The 18,621-nt window shown below is 37.7% G+C and overlaps 2 protein-coding genes across 2 annotated transcripts; both read left to right on the forward strand.

Moving 5' to 3' along the window:
• The first annotated feature begins 3,186 nt into the window (after positions 1–3,186).
• On the forward strand, positions 3,187–4,455 carry LOC101294185 (short-chain dehydrogenase reductase 2a-like). Its single transcript, XM_004302534.1, has 2 exons — positions 3,187–3,272; positions 3,580–4,455. The coding sequence occupies exons 1-2, from the start codon at positions 3,187–3,189 to the stop codon at positions 4,409–4,411; spliced, it is 918 nt and encodes a 305-aa protein (XP_004302582.1). The 3' UTR covers positions 4,412–4,455.
• Positions 4,456–8,597: 4,142 nt separating this feature from the next.
• LOC101302856 lies at positions 8,598–17,441 on the forward strand. The gene is made up of 2 exons (XM_004305047.1): positions 8,598–8,961; positions 16,922–17,441. The coding sequence occupies exons 1-2, from the start codon at positions 8,598–8,600 to the stop codon at positions 17,362–17,364; spliced, it is 807 nt and encodes a 268-aa protein (XP_004305095.1). The 3' UTR covers positions 17,365–17,441.
• Positions 17,442–18,621: the final 1,180 nt, after the last annotated feature.

Consider the following 18,621-nt stretch of genomic DNA (forward strand, 5'->3'; position numbering starts at 1 on the left):
ATATTTTTTTTTTCTTTGAAGAAGAAAAGGTAGATGATGATGATGGTACTTTCTAGTAAATGAGTTTGAAATCAAATGGAAACCATTACCTTCCTGTTAATTGATTCAAAATGAGAGTAGGTAATCATCAATTTTCATTCTGTTTTTAATAGACAGATTTTATTAATTGATTTAAAGAAAAAGAAAAGAAAAGAAAAGAAATTACGAGGGCTAATCTACTACTTGACTCACGAGTTGCTCAATGAATCTGTTGATTCGGAATCACGGGATCGGTAGATGTCATATAACTTGATTACTTAGAAAATTATTATGCCGGCTGAAATAGAAAAAAAGAGGATAATAACACTAGCTTAGACGTAAATCGATATGTTGAAAATTGAAATAAAAAAGAAAGACCGCTCACTAAATTCTGTGGTTAATGATATTTGTAAATCGGTGGTTCCTGTTTGGAGAAGAATTTTTAGTTTTTATGACTACTCTCAACCGTTGGTTGTTATTAGATCTAATGGTTGGTATTCTGATTATAATTTTGATTATAATTTTGTATGTCACGGATCCGCCTCCTATTTAAAGTGTGGAACAATATGAATATCAATCTAACTTTCTATCATGTAATATTGCGAATGAAAAATAGAGGCGTGTGTATCTTTTCTTTCTAATACGTTTACTTGGTGTAACCAGTTGCATTCTTTTTTGGGTCCTTATTATTTTTTGCATACGATAAGTGATCGAAGAACTTTATGAAAATGAAATATTCTCATACATATTCATTCATTCTCCTGTTCTGGTTGTCTCTCATTCGTAATTTATTTTTCATATCATTAGGTAAACGTGTCTTTAGATAAATCCAAACTCTCGTGTCCTTTTCCTTTTGGGATATGAGAACCCATCACTACTAATAGTGGTCCATTAGCACAATACATAAGCATCATTAGGAGCAGTTACACTTAACTAATGCTCGAAAATGCACACCAATTGAAAATAATGTACCGTATTAATTTCGATGGGCCAAGCAGAAGAAGATGATAAGAAAAAAGGACAGCATATATTAGCCGTCAGAAACCGACCTAGAGTGGTTTGCTGATATACAAATACAGTCAATGTGCCAAAGGCACCAAAGAAATCAGAATACAAATTAAGGACAAAGCTGAATTGTTTGTACTTTGTGAATAGCATCTTATCTTGCTCCATTTGTTAATTTGTAATAAAAACTTGGCCCAAAAATTTTCTTTAAATAGACCCACAACAACACTAATCATACTTATAATTAAGCAAACAATAAGCTAGTAGTGCTTGGATTTTCTTAATTGAAAACAATTATTGTCCTACCAATTGGGATTTGCACTCTTGCTTTGGCTGCAACCTACAAGCTCCTCTACTGCTCTTTCTAAATTTTCAGAAGAGTACGTGTTAGGAAGAGGCCGTATCTTCAGTCGATCTCTACCATGGATTTTATAATACTGCAAGTGACTCTGCAAACTACAACAGAGAATTAGAGATTACAGGATGGATTACAGATTCCTAATACATACTTTAATAATGGAGCATTATATCGGAGCCATTGCCGTGATTATCCCTGCTGTAATGCTAATATCAATGCAGCAAACCAATTACGTTATCAAGTTTATTGACTAGTTGAACCGATCAAATGCTAATGCGATTAGAGAATCGAAACAAGTCAAATCTGTAAACTTTGAAATTAAGGATGAATTCTTGGTTATATATGATGAAGCAAGGTAGTTCTGGACTCCTGGTAGTCTTGGTCCTAAACTTGCGGCATCGTGACTACCGCTTCATTGATTCCAAATCAACAATCGAGTGTGAAACAAGTCAAGGTACGTATGTTTAAATTATACTAATGAACTTCTTCTTCTTCTTCTTCTTCTTCTTTTGGCGGGGTCAATATCTATTTGTTTGAATAATTCAAGAATACTTCGAAACTTTTAACATAGATTAATTAACTAAATATATTATTGTTCCCGTTACTGATGGAGTTCTTGTAATTAGCTTTACCCAATGGTGCTCCAAATGCATGATGCATGTGACATTTTAATATTAATCAAGCTGGAGTACAAGTTAAACCCCCAAGAATAATAAACAGTCTGGATAGTCGATCCCTGCATAAAAGAAACAGAAGTTTACAACCCAGAATCCAGAAAAATGAAGATCCACGTACGTTGTTTGCCTGCTGTCTTTGCTAGTTGGTAGAATCTAAATCTTCTTAGTTTAGTCACGAAATCTTCTGCGGTTGTTTATTTAACGCAGTGTAGTTTCAGCAGAGCTCCACCTTTATTAGCTATACCAGAATCTAAATCTTTCTACTTAAATCTCATAATCCAGTAGTACACTTGTTCGATCGGCCTTAGCCAACCCTTCAGCTGACATGTGTGAGTTCTGGTATATTTTGGTGTATGGTCTGCCAGCTCTAGGGTACTTAGCTTTTCTTCTTTCGGTTCTGTACGTTCTGCTGCCTGAGCTAGCTATAAACAATTCTACGTACAGGTAATAAACGACGTCGTCGATGATTATGAGCTCAGTTTACGCGGTGAATTAAAGTTTCAGAATTGAAGTCTTCTTTGATTCTCAGACATATATATGTTGCCTGAAGACTATTCCACTACATACAGGAGAAACATCGACCAAATAATTAACTAAAATATTTTAAGACTTGAAACGCTGCATTATGTCTAAAAAAAGCCGCAGCCAGATGCATATATTCACCTAACCTAGGTCGACTATTGACATTTTGACCCAGTTGTGTTATTGTACCTAATACTAGTTCAAAATCTATTCAAGTGTTCATCGACTACGTTGTACATGGGAATTCAGTTCTATATAATTGGTGGCTGGCTAGCTGTAATTTATATATATTCATTGTTTTCTTGATTCATTTTTACAGATCTGCTAACCATTCTTTAATCCTGAAAAGTAAAGCAAGATAGGGCAAAAAGGAAGAGGTACAAACACTACAAAGACAAAGAGGGACAGTTTTAGGGAAGTCACCTAGAAAAAAGACCCTCTCATATGGAACCCACTCACCCACATTATAAAACCCTAGCCTCCTATATAAAACCCTCTCATTCCACATTCAACACCACATTACATATCAATCCTAGCCTTTGCTAATCTCTCTCTTTTCTATCCCTCTACATTTTGCTTAGCTATAATCAAAAGGTACCTGCAAACATGCCTGCAGTTATGCCTGAAAAACCCCTTCACGGCATTCATGGATTGGGAAGGGACAATACTACTACTCCTCCACATCCTAGAAGGTAAACTTTTAATTTCTCATTTATATATCAATATATGATCATCACTCTTAAATTCTACGTACACAGCTTCCTATAATCCATGGTGCTTAGAATTTTCGAAATAGTAAAGGGCGAAGTCTAAACATCAGTTCTACATTCTATTCGATCTCAATTCGATCAGTAGATATATCATAAAATTTCTGCTTAGCAGTACTAATGGTTAAGATCAGAGTGTCAATAGGATTACCACTGCATGCAACATTGTATTATGCTTAGTTTTGTTAATATTTAGAAAGCAACTAAAAGTGTTGTTTTTTACATAATTCAGGTTGGAGGGGAAAATTGCTATAGTAACAGGTGCTGCACGAGGCATAGGAGAAGCAACAGTGAAGCTTTTCGCAAAGCACGGCGCCAAAGTTGTCATTGCCGATGTGGAAGACTCCACCGGCACAGCCTTGGCCAATTCCTTAGGCCCTTCAGTCACCTTCGTTCACTGCGACGTCAGCCTAGAAGAAGACATCGAAAACCTAATCCAGTCCACTGTTTCCCGCTACGGCCAGCTCGACATTATGTTCAATAACGCCGGAATCCTTGGAAACCAATCCAAACACAAGAGCATCGTCAACTTCGACGTCGACGAGTTCGACCGCGTGATGCGCGTGAACGTGAGAGGCACTGCATTGGGGATCAAGCATGCGGCGCGCGTGATGATCCCCGGGGGAGGAGGCTGCATAATCTCCACTGCCAGCGTCGCGGGAGTCGCCGGCGGGCTAGGGCCGCATGCCTACACTGCTTCCAAGCATGCCATTGTTGGCTTGACGAAGAACGCTGCGTGTGAACTAGGCCGGTATGGGATCAGAGTGAACTGTGTTTCTCCTTTCGGGGTTGCCACGCCGATGCTAGTGAATGCGTGGAGGATGAGTGACGAGGACGATGAGGAAGAAGAGTGTATGGACTTTGGGATGCCTTGTGAGCAAGAGGTGGAGAAGATGGAAGAGTTTGTGAGAGGGCTTGCGAATTTGAAAGGTCCGACTTTGAGGACTAAGGACATAGCCGAGGCAGCTCTATATCTTGCTAGTGATGAGTCCAAGTATGTAAGTGGTCATAATCTGGTTGTGGATGGTGGAATTACTACCTCAAGAAATTGTGTTGGTTTGTAGTAGATTTTAGCTAGCTTCTTTAGTTTCTACGTTTTCCCATGGAATGGTGCTAATCATAATGTACATGCATAGAACACCAAGAGGTTTGCCATTTGTGTTTGGGTTTGTAATAGTTATTAGGATTCATTTGTGAATTCAATATTCATTCGGAATTAGTTTCCAAGTGTAGTTTTGGTCTCTTTTTGTTTCAGCTAGCTACTAGCTACGTTGTTCTAGCTTGATGAAGAAATTATATGTAGCTCAATTCGTTCTGTGAAGTTAATGGTTGATTGAGGTGCCTTCCCGTTTTATGCTTCAAAATCAAAACCGTAATCCAATCATATACTCGATCATCTAGCTTATTCATCAGTGTTGCTTCAAGTAATGTGCGTTGACTGAAGTGAGGTATGATAAAATAATACACGCTCTGTGATGATATGATATCATGGTAAAGTAATATAGAGTTCAAATCCAAGACCAACTAAAAAATAAATAAAGTGATCTAAACTCTTATAACCTCATAAATGAGGCTGTAACTTTCCAATGTGAGAATCGTAGTTTTTCACATTCATGCTCGACTAAGTAGAGGATGCAAGTTAGAGAATGAGAATATGCTCGACTAAGTAGAGGATGCAAGTTAGAGAATATGGAGTATTTGTTTGCTCCGAAACAGTTAATAACAGTATAAAACCTTAATATCCTCATTGGTATTTGTTTGGATATTGGATAGTTATGTTCATGTACTTGTTAATTGATTTAGAATGAAACAAATTAAATGCATGTTAATTTTCACCTTCTGTATAATTGTTTCACTCACAAATATCCACTAAAATGCTCGTGGAGTAGCTTTTTTTTCCAAGTGAAATTTGTTAATCACCACTCGCTATATCTTTATTATAAGCAACATGTACATGAAATTAAGTAAAAAAATGGCACAGTGTCTCTTATATAATGGAATAAAGCTAGCTTGCTTATACAGTAAGCACTTGGCATCCTTTTAGCATAAGCTCTGGGAATTTGACTCATTTAAATAGGAGGCATACATTATATTCCAAACACAAAGGAGATCAGTACGTATAAGAAATTAGTTAATCAATTAAAGGGAAAGATGAATGGTTTGTCAAATAAAAAAGCTCTCGTGGTCCTGATTTTGACATCTTAATGTGTAAGAGCTGCACAATATTTGACCCATGAAACCAACAACAACTCCACGCAAAATTCAAAGACACAGAGTCTTGAGAAGCAAGTCGGAGAAAAAAGACTCCTAAATATGATCAACCCAAAGTTCAACGTTTAATGATTCTTTAAGAACGGGGTCAGACCTTAATATTTCTTATTTCTTCGATCTCTTCACGCCGACAAGTTTACTAGTGTCTCTTTATACAACTTGGTTAAAAGTAAACGATCAATGTCAAGGGAGAGGCTAACTTTGTGGCAGATTCGCTAGCTAAATTACATGGTGCTCAGCTAGCATTGGTTTCAGTCCTTAGTCCTTGCTACTTTCTTCAGCTCAAGGTTTTCATTTTAATTTGATTAGTTCTGGTCGATCATTTTAATTTCATTTTAAAGGGTTTTGTTCATTAGATCAATGATTCTTAAATTTTATGGTCATGAGTAATATTAGGAATCTTTCCACAACAACGAACATAGGTTAAGTTTGAACGATATTAGCTAGGTTGGTAATTTATTAAATCTCATCGATCATTTTGTAACTCCAAATATCTAGATCGAGGAGTAGTGAATCTTGCGACTTCACTAAAATAAACAAACTAAAATGCATGTCAACATCCTAGCGCTCGATATGCAATTCAGTATTAATTAGAAGACCAATGTGTAGCAGCTAGCAAATACGTACTACTATTCGTTGAAGCATTATATGTATTGTTATCTTGTTACGTACTTAATATGTCGTTAAAAAGTACAAGTTAAGTGCTGTAATAATTTAGGGATAAGTCTAAAATGACAGCATGCGCATGAGCTTTACAGTTCAGTTCTAACTATTGTTTAGAGATTTAAAGCTCGAAGAGTCAATGAATAAGATGAAAAAAAACACCAATCACATTTTATGGAATCGAACAATTAATCAGACTATCAATGCACCACTCAAACAAATCTATTTCAGATTCGTTTTGTTGCCATTCAGGTTACAAAAAAGATAGAGTAGTTCACCCCTTGCCATATCCATAGCCATTTCAAAACAATCTCAACTTGCATGCTTCACCTTTGTAAAGAAATTATTCAAATTAATAGTTAAGCAATGCCCGGAAGGAGAGTGTGAAGTGTGAACAGCTCCATTTGGAATTGATCAACGATATCAGAAATCAGAATCCATAGATATCTAGCTTTAGCTTTAGACTTGGAAGCTGGCTCGAACTGTCAAACACTACTACGTACTGATCGAGTTGTAAATTTCTGACTGCTTCCATGTTCAACCTCCAAGGACTCTTTATATTAGATTAAACACCGCTCGGCTTTCCCTCCCGGCTCTCTCTTTTCCCCTTAAAGAAGAAAAGCTGTGCTAGATTTTTCAAATTATTTTGGGCTGTTATCACAGTGAAACTGCATGCATGTGAAAGACTTGTACAAATTGGTGAATCATTCCTGCAACTTGAAGATGAGGTTGTTGAAGTTAACAATTTTGTACTTCTTCTTCCTACTGATACATTTTTGAAAGTTTATATGGCATAGATCACCCTAATTACAATCAAAATAGTTGCACAGGCTAGTTGGGAAGGAGAAGGCCTAGTTAATTACAGAAGTAAAATGTACTGTGTCCTCATATCTTACTAATTCATCAGTACAAAAGCAATATCCAAGTTTACCATTCCCACAGTAAGTTTGGTCCTTGTGATTCTTTTTTCTCTGTAAGATCCTGCATTTAGGACTGAAATCACGGGGCACAGCCAAGCAGGAATCTTCAAAGGGGTTGAGAGTACTGAAGGTAGTGTTGGCCAGTGGCGGGCTTGCTAGCTGCTGCAGGATCACAGATTCATTTCGGGGGCTGCATTTTAACAACTTTTGAAGGTAGTATTGAAGTAGGAGTAGCTATAGTCTATAGAGTGTGGCTAGGATCAGACATCAACTCAAACTATGCTACATCTAAGCGTGAACTTGCTCAGTAGTCTGTACACTCAAAGCGGCCCGTAATTTTAACCATAATATTAGTAGTTAAGTACTCATTACCAAGAAACCTATCCACCATATTTGCATGTCTATTTGCATATCGATTTACAGAGGACAGTGTATATGTTTTGCTATTTTTGCGTAAGATTTGTGACGTTTCGATGGTGCGCGCATAAGAATACTTTTCTTTGGCGAAACCGATGCGGAGTGAGCCCAAAATGGGATTCCGTTTTGGACCATTCATACATGAATGCAGTCTGTACAAGGTTGTTAGAAGAATTTAGTTTCGGATCAGTGCTACCATTCTGGACCCAGAAGCAGTACTCTATGATCCATCTCGATCATCATGCACAATCTAATGTAAACATCGAAATGGGGTTGCTTTTGTTGCCTTGCTTCCTCAACCCTACAGTCTCAAAGCCACACACGTAGTACTAGCTAGTACATTCTTTTTTTTTTGGTCAAGACTAGCTAGTATACATTCACTGTGTGAACTTTAATGGACCAAGAGCTAGATAGAGGAACACTGTCTTGCCCGGCGGAAAATCATCGGCTTCTTTTGCAGGAAAAGTACGATAGTCTTTACACCGATGCTGACTTGTTCGGCTTTGGGCTTAAATTTGATGTGTCCCATTGAATCCTCTACGTGTCAGTTCTACTACTGCTTCTGAGATTTCAGCTGACCCATCATGTCATTTCAAAATTTCAACTTAACTTCACTTCTCACCAGTCCCTCTCTCAACCTCTACCATTTAATTAACAGCATCAACTTCAATTCAATTCTGCTGAAGGAAACAAACAAAAAATGAGCTCAAGGGATTCTTCTTCATCTTCTTCTGGGAAGCAGAGAAGAAGGACTCGCCCTAGAAGCGTTAATCTACTTAACATTACAGTAGCTGAAGCTAGGAGACAGGTTTACCATGCCTTGGTTCTCCACAGAACAACATCAAAGTCATCAGTTCCATCTTCTTCATCCTCATCCTCCTCCTCCTCCTCATCATCATCATCATCCTCATCATCATCACATGATGTTGTCAATGGTACTGCGCAGCTATTGCATGCATCTACGCAGCTATTGCAGTCGATGCCTCAGGCGGAGCAGGCTTGGTCAACCACGGAGCCCTCGGTGCTGCCTCAGATCAGTCATATGCCATATTCTGGGGGAGCTGCAGCCATGGAAGCAGCAGACATTGGATTTGAGTGGGGAGAGAACCAAGCTTCTGCCTATGCTTGGTGGTTGGCTTTTCTGAAGAGCTTAGATGGTAATAATAGTACTAGTAATAACACTGTTCCTCAGGAGTTTAAGTACCCATTGGCATTGGGGAGTTCTAACTGGTTTTTTGGCCAGAGGCCTGGTGGTAGTTTAAAAGTAGAAGAGGCAGATGATCATGAGCAGATTCCTTCACCAGATGAGTGGTTGATAATTCCCACAACAGAAAATCATGAGGGTGAGTTTAATCATGTAATTCCCTAAGTCTATCAGGAAGAAGGGTCAAATCATGAGGGTGAGTTTAATCATGTAATGATGTAATTTCGATAAGTAAGTCCATTAGGAGGAAGGGTATGTAACGTCTACATCCTTAATTGGATTAATATTAGGTTAATTAAGTAGCTTGCTTAACTTGTAGTTCCTCTATTTAACTGTGTACTTCATTTTCTTAATGATGGTGATCATGTTGATTAGTGTCTTTTCGTGCATATGATGTGTGCTAGTTGTACCAAATACAAGTAATTGATTTAGCTCATATGTAATTTGTTTCTTGTTCTTAATAAAGTCGAAATCATTATGGTGATTGGATCAGTGGTTTTCAAATTAATCTTGGAGTTGGAGAAATTTTGGATGCTGAAGCTTGGGGTCTTTTTCAAGGCCTAAAGCTTGCTGTCAACTTGAATATCAACAACCTTATCATGGAAAATTCTTACATGCAACGGCCGTGCCACGTGGACGGTGCGACCGACCAATGGCAGGCTGACGCGTGCCCCCCCCCCCCCCCAAACGCTCTTCTTCTTCCTTCGCATCCTCTGCTCCGGCGAAACCGATCCCCTCCGGTGTGTTCTTTCCCTCTGCCTAGCCGCCGCCTCACCGCTCCAACCTGCCATAGCTTTGCAGAAACCTGCCGCCGTCGAGCCGCGCCTCCACCAACCCATGTAAAACCCGCTGCCACAAATCCTTGTCACCTGTCGTTGGCTCGCCGGAAGGGATCGGTTTCGCTGGAGAAGAGAGCATAAGAGATCGGCTTCGCCGGAGGGGATCGGTTCGCCGGAGAAGAGATCGGTTTTCGCCAGAGAAGAGTGCAGAAGGAAGAAGAAGAGCTGTAGAAAAAAAAAAAAACCACGCGTCGGCCTGCCATTGGTCAGTCGCACCGTCCACGTGGCACGGCCGTCGCATGTAAGATTTTCTCCCTTATCATTGAGTCTGATTTTGCAATCTTGGTCCAGCTGATGAATAACTCTGAGTTTGGCAATCATCCATTGAGATCTCTTCTTCAAGGATGTAGTAGCTTGATGAATAAGATGAAGAGTGCCACCTTATTTCATATCTTCAGAGAATGCAACTCTACTGTTGATGCCTTGACCAAATGCAGCATTTCTCATGAGCTTGCCCTTGTCTGTTTTGACATCTCTCTTGCTCATGCTGCTGATGCATTCTTAGATGACTTGTGCACTGTTTCTAAAGCTAGGAGAGCTGGCAACTGTTTTAGCATCTAGTCTTTTGTTTTTTTTTTTTTGTGCCTTTTAGGCACCTTCTGTAAACTAAAAAAAAATCTGACATTTCTTTAACAAAAAAAAAAATAATACAAGTAATTGATGGCAATATATCCAAACTTAGAAGAATAACTCTTTAAACTGCACATAATCTTTTTGATGTGAAATCGTAAATCCTTAATGTAAAACCCCATAAATTTAAGATAAGCAAATTTTGGTGTGTGGTAGAGATCGATAGGGTGGGCACCCATAATTAGGAGTAAGACTATTATCATGTTCAATCAAATATACAATGCATAACGCCAACGAATGGCATTTGCATACCAATTGATGTCTATTTTTTGTTGGGGGAATTGATTTGTTAACGACAATTATTGATATAAAGGGTACTTGATCCAATACTGTGTTTTTTTTTTCAGAGAAAATTATATTATAAATAATCTGACGTTATAAACATGAGATCTAATACTGTGTTTAGGGCAACTTTCAATGAAAAAAAAACTATCTTCAAAGGATGGCCTGCTTCGTATGTGACGTACTGACATGCATAGTCCAATGCAGAATTATGGGCTTTTCCTTTGTCACTTTTTGAACATAATAGACTTGGTAGCCTGGATCACTATACATGTAAGGTTCATTGCGCAGTCCAGTACACAATAATTTTTTTGTTTTTGAAAGTAAGAAACAATATTACAAAAATGATCTTATACAAGGTTTGATTAAAAAGTAACAAGGATACAATAGCAAGAGGAAAATGATTAGGGATGGCAATAGGTAGGGTAGGCTACATGGATCAAAATACCGTACCGATACCTTTTTACATTTCTCATCCTCATACCCTTCCCCGTATCCGTAATTAGATAATGGGGATTCCCCGTACCCGTACCCTTTGGGGATTACGTTTCCATACTCGTACCCGTACCCGTACCCGTTAACAATTATGTATTAAATTAATTTTTTATTTTTAAAATACGAAATACAATTATATAAAAGTATGAAATTAAAATCAAATACCAAAATAAATAAGTTTCATGCTTCAATCCAATAAAAATAAATACAAGTCTTGGTTAAAACAGAACAATACCAGTAAATTTCATTAAGAGAATAAAAATATATAATAAAAAGGAAGGTCCATTAAATGTTTATTAAGAGAATCACAAATTTTTTTACATAAATATTTATTTATAAATTATATATAAATATATATATAATAATAAATTATATAATTATATATAATAATATTTTCATCCTTAGTGGATGGGGATGATGACGAATATCAAAATACCATACCAGTCCCGTACCCAATTTAAGAATCTGAATACTGGGGATCTACATCCCGTTACCCGTTTATACCCGTATATCTCCCCTGTTAGGGTCGAATACCCGTGGGTACTCTACCCGCTGGGGATTATTGTCATCCCTAAAAATGATTACACTATATACAATTCTGGGGCTAAGTTGGGGCTATTTTAGCAAAAGACATAATTGTTAATTTGTTACTCTAACTTTTATCTTGGTGTCAATTTTTTACCTTACTTTTCATCTCAGCCAATTTGCTACATACCCTAGCTTTTCTAAATTAGCCAATTTACTACCCTATGTTTTATTTCAGTCAAATTGCTACCCTTCCATCAAATTTGCTACTTCAGAATTTCAAGATTAAACAACTTACTTATCGAAATTTCAATATCGACCAACTTTAAGCTTTGATTTTTAGAATTAATTCATGTTTGGATGAAGAAATGAATGAATTAAAATGACAAAAATATACCAAATTGGCTAATTTTGAAAACATAAGGTAGCAAATCGGCAGAAATAATACCAAGGTAGTGAATTGGCTAATTATGAAAACCTAAGGTAACAAATTAGCTGAAATGAAAGATAGGGTAGCAAATTGACATCAAGGCAAAAGCTAAGGTAACAATTTGGCTAAAAAGCCTTAGCAAAATGATCGGCGACCATGTTAGCTGCTTTGTAGCTAGATATGATGAAATAAGATGGTTGTAAAACTGGAAACCAAATACTCAATATCTTGTACATAAGGGTGGAAAGTCTCCAAAGAATCTTGAACTGACGGCTAACCATCTTGATAATGAGCAACGAGTCTCCTTCTACATCGAGATCTGTAATACGTAGTCGCGTAACCTAAAGAAGACCTAATTTCAATCAAATAGTCTCTGCTTGAAGCAACACAATAAGTACTCTCACTTCGTACATACATAAGAAATGAAGTATGTGTTATACCGATTATGAATATTGTTGCGTGCGCCTTTGATGTGATGCATTGATATCGTACTCTACTTTTAACTAAATCATTTGTATCTATGGTGGAAACCATATATGTCTATATTTTACCTCACTCTACATTTGTATCTTGTTGTCCTGCTCACTTGCTCATCAAAGGAACCACTGACCACAGCTTCAATGGTTAAAAACTTGCCCAGATAAAAATCATTAAAACAAAATTCTGAATTGGGAGAAAAAATATAATGCTACCTGCATGATAATACGTTTTCAGTCGATAAAGATACTCATGAAACCAGGTTCCTCGATCGAATTCAAGTCGCTGCTAACTTATTTCAAAACTATAAATTAAATTCAATTACTGGTGTTTTTAGGACTCTTATCCCCCTATAATGCAAACCATATTGATTCTATTATTGATAGATATATATATTTCAATCATCCAATTGAATGGGACATAACATGAATACATATACGCATATATCTATCTGTCAAATGCATGCAGCATATAATTAAGTACTTATTATTGCCAACCAATTAGTGGTTTTGATATATTGGCCGGAGACCCCATGTAGTCATGTACTACTACTCGATCCTGAAGGTGACAAGTGCATGCATGGATATACAACCATTTTGACCATAATAGTAAATGAATCTCAACCTCAATGAGCCTAGCTAGATAATGCGACTTCGCAACTAAAATGATCGTCACTCTTCACCTAATCGATCCATTACTGCTCTAGCTAGCTAGCAATGATCAGTATGCTAGCTGCTGCAAAAACTCACATCGGATCCTTAGTGGTTCTAATCCATCCTATCCTCTTCGCATTCTTTCTTGAAAGACCTCATTCATCAATATTGATTGTTGTTGAGGTACCCACATACCATGTATGTCCCATCATGATAAAATTTCTGAAGCCGATTTTAAGAACCCTAGCTGGTCCATGTATGTGAGTACTCTACCACACACAGAACTTGTAGCTTTCACTACTTTGTGGTAGAGAATAATGGCAGTCAAGTCAACAACACAAACGATTGACACAAAACAAAAAACTTAAACGCATGCAATGAGAACCTCTAATGCATGCATCCAATCATAACTAGAAAGGCTTAAACCAAAACTTAAGTAGATGACATGTTTGATTACCAATAATTTGGCCAAATTGATCAGTTAAACGCGTACGTCCATTTTGAAGATCCCAATCATTTTTCAAAAACTAATTAACAATGGCAATGATATACCAAATTTTAATGCCTAATATAGTTATTTATCTATTTAAAAAGAGAAGTGTTGAGCCTGAAAAAGAGACCTCCTCGCTCCTACCATGATGGATCTCTATATGATAAGGGGGATGTACGTGAATGTAGGTAATTGTGCTCGTTTAATTATCCATACATCAAATCAAGGATTACGTACGTATGTTTCCCTTCTTCAAACCAACGTCGACTGAAAGTTGGATGGTTGTTGAAGGGGAAATCACCGATGAGACTTAAAGCAATTAGGGGATATCTCAATTCTGCTCGCTTGAAATTGCACATCAATTAAAGTATAGTGTAGTTTTACCAGTTTTTGCTCTATTTACGTCCTGTGCATAGAAGATGGTTGTTAAATAGATGAAACTTAAACATAGGCAAGAGATGGTGATTGCTTAAGCACATAGAGGTACGGTGGTAATGAAAATTAGAAAATGTTGGTCGTTATTTCATTCTACGCATTAACACATTGCAGAATTTTCCTAAAAGCAAATCGTCAATTCTTTCGTCGTTTTCGCCGCTAAAAGAATAATTTCTAAATCCAGATGTAACAAGATTTGTAGGATAAACATGGAACGTAGGAGATTAGAAGATGTGGATTGGAGATGCAAAAAAAAGTTAAAAACAATCAATGCATACATATCACATAAAATTGAATTTGGGAATTGAATTTTTCCAAAACATTCCAAATATATGAACAGAGTCATCAGACAGCAAGATTCGAGAATCCAGAAAAATGATGGGTAGAAGACAATAAATAAAAAATGGTTGGTTCAAAGGTTCCCATCCCATATATATGAGTTTTCAGTTCATTGTACAACTCGATCAATAATTTGCTTATGTAGGGCTTCTCTTCTAGATTTGATTTTAATTTTAGGAGAATGTCTATCTCAATGTACACGAGTGGGTTCCTGCCCGGTTGGATACAACTGGGTTTCATCAATCCGCAGCCACCAACTAGCTAGTACTATTGTCATTGAATATTTTCTATTTCTATCATTCATTCTTGTCTTTTAATTTGTTTTGCTTGCAAGTCATGGATATGTTTGGTTTGAAAGAGAGACTTCCCTCCACAATTTGGGATATGAATGAACACCGTGAATTAATAGTTGGATGTCCTGCAGAATTTTGTGTCGGTGAGCCTTCAGTAGTTGAGGACTGGAGGATAATGCATGCATATGTATCATCTTCATATCTATAATCAGTATTGATCTAGCTTGTATCTATTTACAGACAAAAGTTTATGTTTCTATAGATCCATAGAGGAATTGTAAACATAGATCAAATTAATAGTTTACCTTCTAGGTGTGATTTCATGAGTACGTCTTTCCTAGCTTAGCATGCAGGAGCCAAGCTCTAGTAATTTAATTATACTTGCATATAAAAACCAAAATTCTAAGTTCTGAGTATGAGTTTCAGAAACTCACTTACTGCAGTATGCAAGATAGATGGAACAATCACATAAAAATTAGATAGATCATGCAAAATAATAGCTGAAAACAGAAAGACATATACGGGGTGGGTGGAATGGCCCTAGTGGGACTCTGCATCGGAGGACAAGCCAAAAGAACCACCAACCTCCATCTTTGAAAGCTTTAGGGTTCTGGAGTCTGGACAAAGAGAAAAGGATATTAATGGAATTTCGATGTCACTGGCAGGCGGAAAGTGACCGCCGCGGCCACTAGCCACCTCCACCAGAAAGTGATTTCCTTAAAAAACGACGATCAGTGGAGTCAAAACGGTCGGTCTCAGACATACAGCTCGGCATCGATCTCCCTGACTCCTGAGCCGCCGCCGTCGAGTATTTCACTACTTCATCTCCTAAATGACTAGTTTCTCCTTCCATCTCTATCACTCCTACATAGTCCTATGAACATTACGAGGCTTAAGCTGATCCAAATAGAAGAAAATGAAAAGTGCTACAAAATTACTACGTACTTGTTTGTATGCGCGCTGTCGGCTTAGTGAAAATGGAACTTTGTTTACAAGACAACTTGAGAAATTTTGAGCAGAAAAGCGCATTTCCTAACAACGTTTTTGTAGTTGTTGATCACACTCGATGTGCTCATCATATATATTTTGGGAAAAATGCCACAACAGAATTGATCCGATGCATTTAGGAGTGTTGTCCTTCAACATCTTCTCCAATAATCCTCTATTAATAAAGGACGGTGCAGCTGACATCAAATCTTGATTATCTTTTTTTTTGTCTAAGAATGAGACAAACGTCTAAATAGTTAAATAGGATACCGCATCCACACTTATCGTAGTTTTATTAAGTTCAAGAGATATTTTATAGAATGAATTAAGTAGAAGATACAAATAATAATTACACATGTGAAACTAATTAAAGAACATGTGAAATTAGTTCCAAGTCCCGCCTGACTATTTCAAGAGAGCGTATTCAAAATAGACGCGTGTCCATCTCCGCCGTTCATTTGACACGGACTTTTGATTTTTTCAAAATAGACGGCGGAGATGAACGGGTGCGCTGTATAATTTTCACGATTTCAATCATATAAGTTAGATTGGAACAACTAATATTCGGCACAAATCCTAATTCAAACAAACACTACTAGCTCCTAGTCTCGTATACAGTTCGATTAATTCCTAACTTCCATTCATCCTTTGCTCTACTGAGTATCTCTATACAGTTCTTTTGTATATATCTATTCGTCAGCTTTAACTGGTAAGTTGTCGGTCTAATCGGTCTTCATGACAAATTTGAAAGAATCCAGACATGATGTTTCAAACTGGTCAATTCTTACACAAGGATACCACATATAATTGAGGGAAAAGATGCTCTTATGTAGAGCGACGTGCCGACGTGAGGAAACTTTTGGGTTTACAATGGTCATTTCAAGTTTCATTTCCAGTAAATACACAAACCCTAATTGTCCTTGTCATTTACCCCCAGAAACAAATTAAGCATAGAGCTTTACAATTAACTTATATAATACGGCCAAAGAATATATATCTCATATAATTATATGTTATATACCTGGTATATGCATCCATGCCATTGGAGCAAATCCCCACCATTCAATCCCTCATCCCATCAAGAAACCAAATCACCACCCTTAGTTCTGGCTCTCAGTTCTGCTATAAAAGGGACTCGAGCTCTCTCAGCTCAGCAACATCATTAAGCATTTAAGCATAAGCACACGAAGAGTTAGAGCAACTCATTCATTTCCATCTTCTAAGCTCCCAAAATGCAGGACAACAAGGCTATTGTGGAGGCTTTGTACAAGGCGTTGGCCCAAGGCCAAACCGAGACAGTGGCGAAGGTTTTAGCTACTGACCTGGAATGGTGGTTCCATGGTCCTCCGAAGTGCCAGCACATGATGAAGGTGCTGACAGGGGATTCCGGTCACGTTGGCTTCAAGTTCGAGCCGAGAAGCGTAACGGAGATTGGTGACTACTGTGTTATTGCTGAGGGCTGGGAAGGAGCTCAGGCTTACTGGGTTCATGTGTGGACGATCAAGGATGGTTTGATCACTCAGTTCAGGGAGTATTTCAACACGTGGCTGACTGTGAGGGATCTGAAGCCGCTAGGGTGGAAGGAGAGTAAGAGCTTCACTGTGTGGCAGAGCATGCCAAGGGACCTGTTCCACCGTTCTTTGCCAAGCCTTCTGCTAGCTATTTAGTGTCTAATTTGAGTAAGACTGTGAGACTATATATGTTGTTGTACTTAATTAGGAAGAAAAATATGAAAATATTAGAGAAAAAATAAGGGTGCTATAGTTGTACGTGGTTGAAAACTCTTGTATCAACAATGAAATGGCAAAAGATGGCCATCTTGCTATGTTGAACATTGACGTATGATTAATGCACTTGAAGAATTTCTTGAACACTAGTCTATTTTGCAGCCAAAAAGTGAACTTCTATTAAAGGACCCTATCTGAACCTGGATATGCGATTGGTTTTTTTGTACGTGGCAATTAACTTGGTAAACTTCATTTTTAGAAGATCAATGACTATCAATGACCATGAGTCTTTTTAGTTTTGGTACACAACAGTGTCTTTCTAATGCTTAACATAGGATATTTAATTTTGCGAGGGTAACACCTCCCGGTTCTCCAGACATTCAGAATTTCAGGTCATTGTAATGTGATTTATTTCTCTAATAGCTCGATTTGGGATCCAAGAATGATTTCTTGTGCAATGTAGCAATCAAGGACTTCGATCTACATCCGAAATCTTTATGATCACAGGTAATGTTCTTATGTTGACATTACAATGAACAAATGTCAGATGAGTTTATTGTGATTCAATATGAGGGCAGAGGTATTCGGCATGGGCAGTGAGATACCATGTCTTTTGGTTTCATTAATTTCCATGTTGTTCTAGGGAATTAACTACTAGTGGGTAGATGATAAGGAAGACAAGGAAGTTAGGGCTGATGGCACAGTCCATACCATACTGCTACCAGAGAGTTCGCAGACGACAAGAGATTGTTATGGAAGTGTTGCACTACTTGACGAATCCATTGCTCTTGTCTCCTAAGATGTGTTCAGAACACAGAGAAGTAAGGAAGATGGATGACGGTGTTAACAAGACAAATACCTCAGTAATGCCTCCCAGAACGGGCTTTTGGCATTATAGCATGAGCTAGCCACTTATGGTAGCCAAAGATGTCTCCCATAATGTTTTCCTATATCTAAATTAAGGTCAAGTAATTCGATACATCAATGTACCAATACATCAAGTATACTTATTCGATACATATGTAAACTAGTCTAGTGGATGTATCGTGGACAAACCCACGTTTGAATATGTACTAGTGAAAGCATTTCTGAGCTATTTCGTCCATGCTCATGAGCTTGAACGTAGTCAGCAAGCGTTTCCGCCTTGTCCTGCATCCTAATCTAGTAAAGCAAGAGACAAACACAACATATTGAAGC

The sequence above is a fragment of the Fragaria vesca genome, linkage group LG6 (assembly GCF_000184155.1).
Source record: "Fragaria vesca subsp. vesca linkage group LG6, FraVesHawaii_1.0, whole genome shotgun sequence".
Classification (NCBI taxonomy): Eukaryota; Viridiplantae; Streptophyta; class Magnoliopsida; order Rosales; family Rosaceae; genus Fragaria; species Fragaria vesca.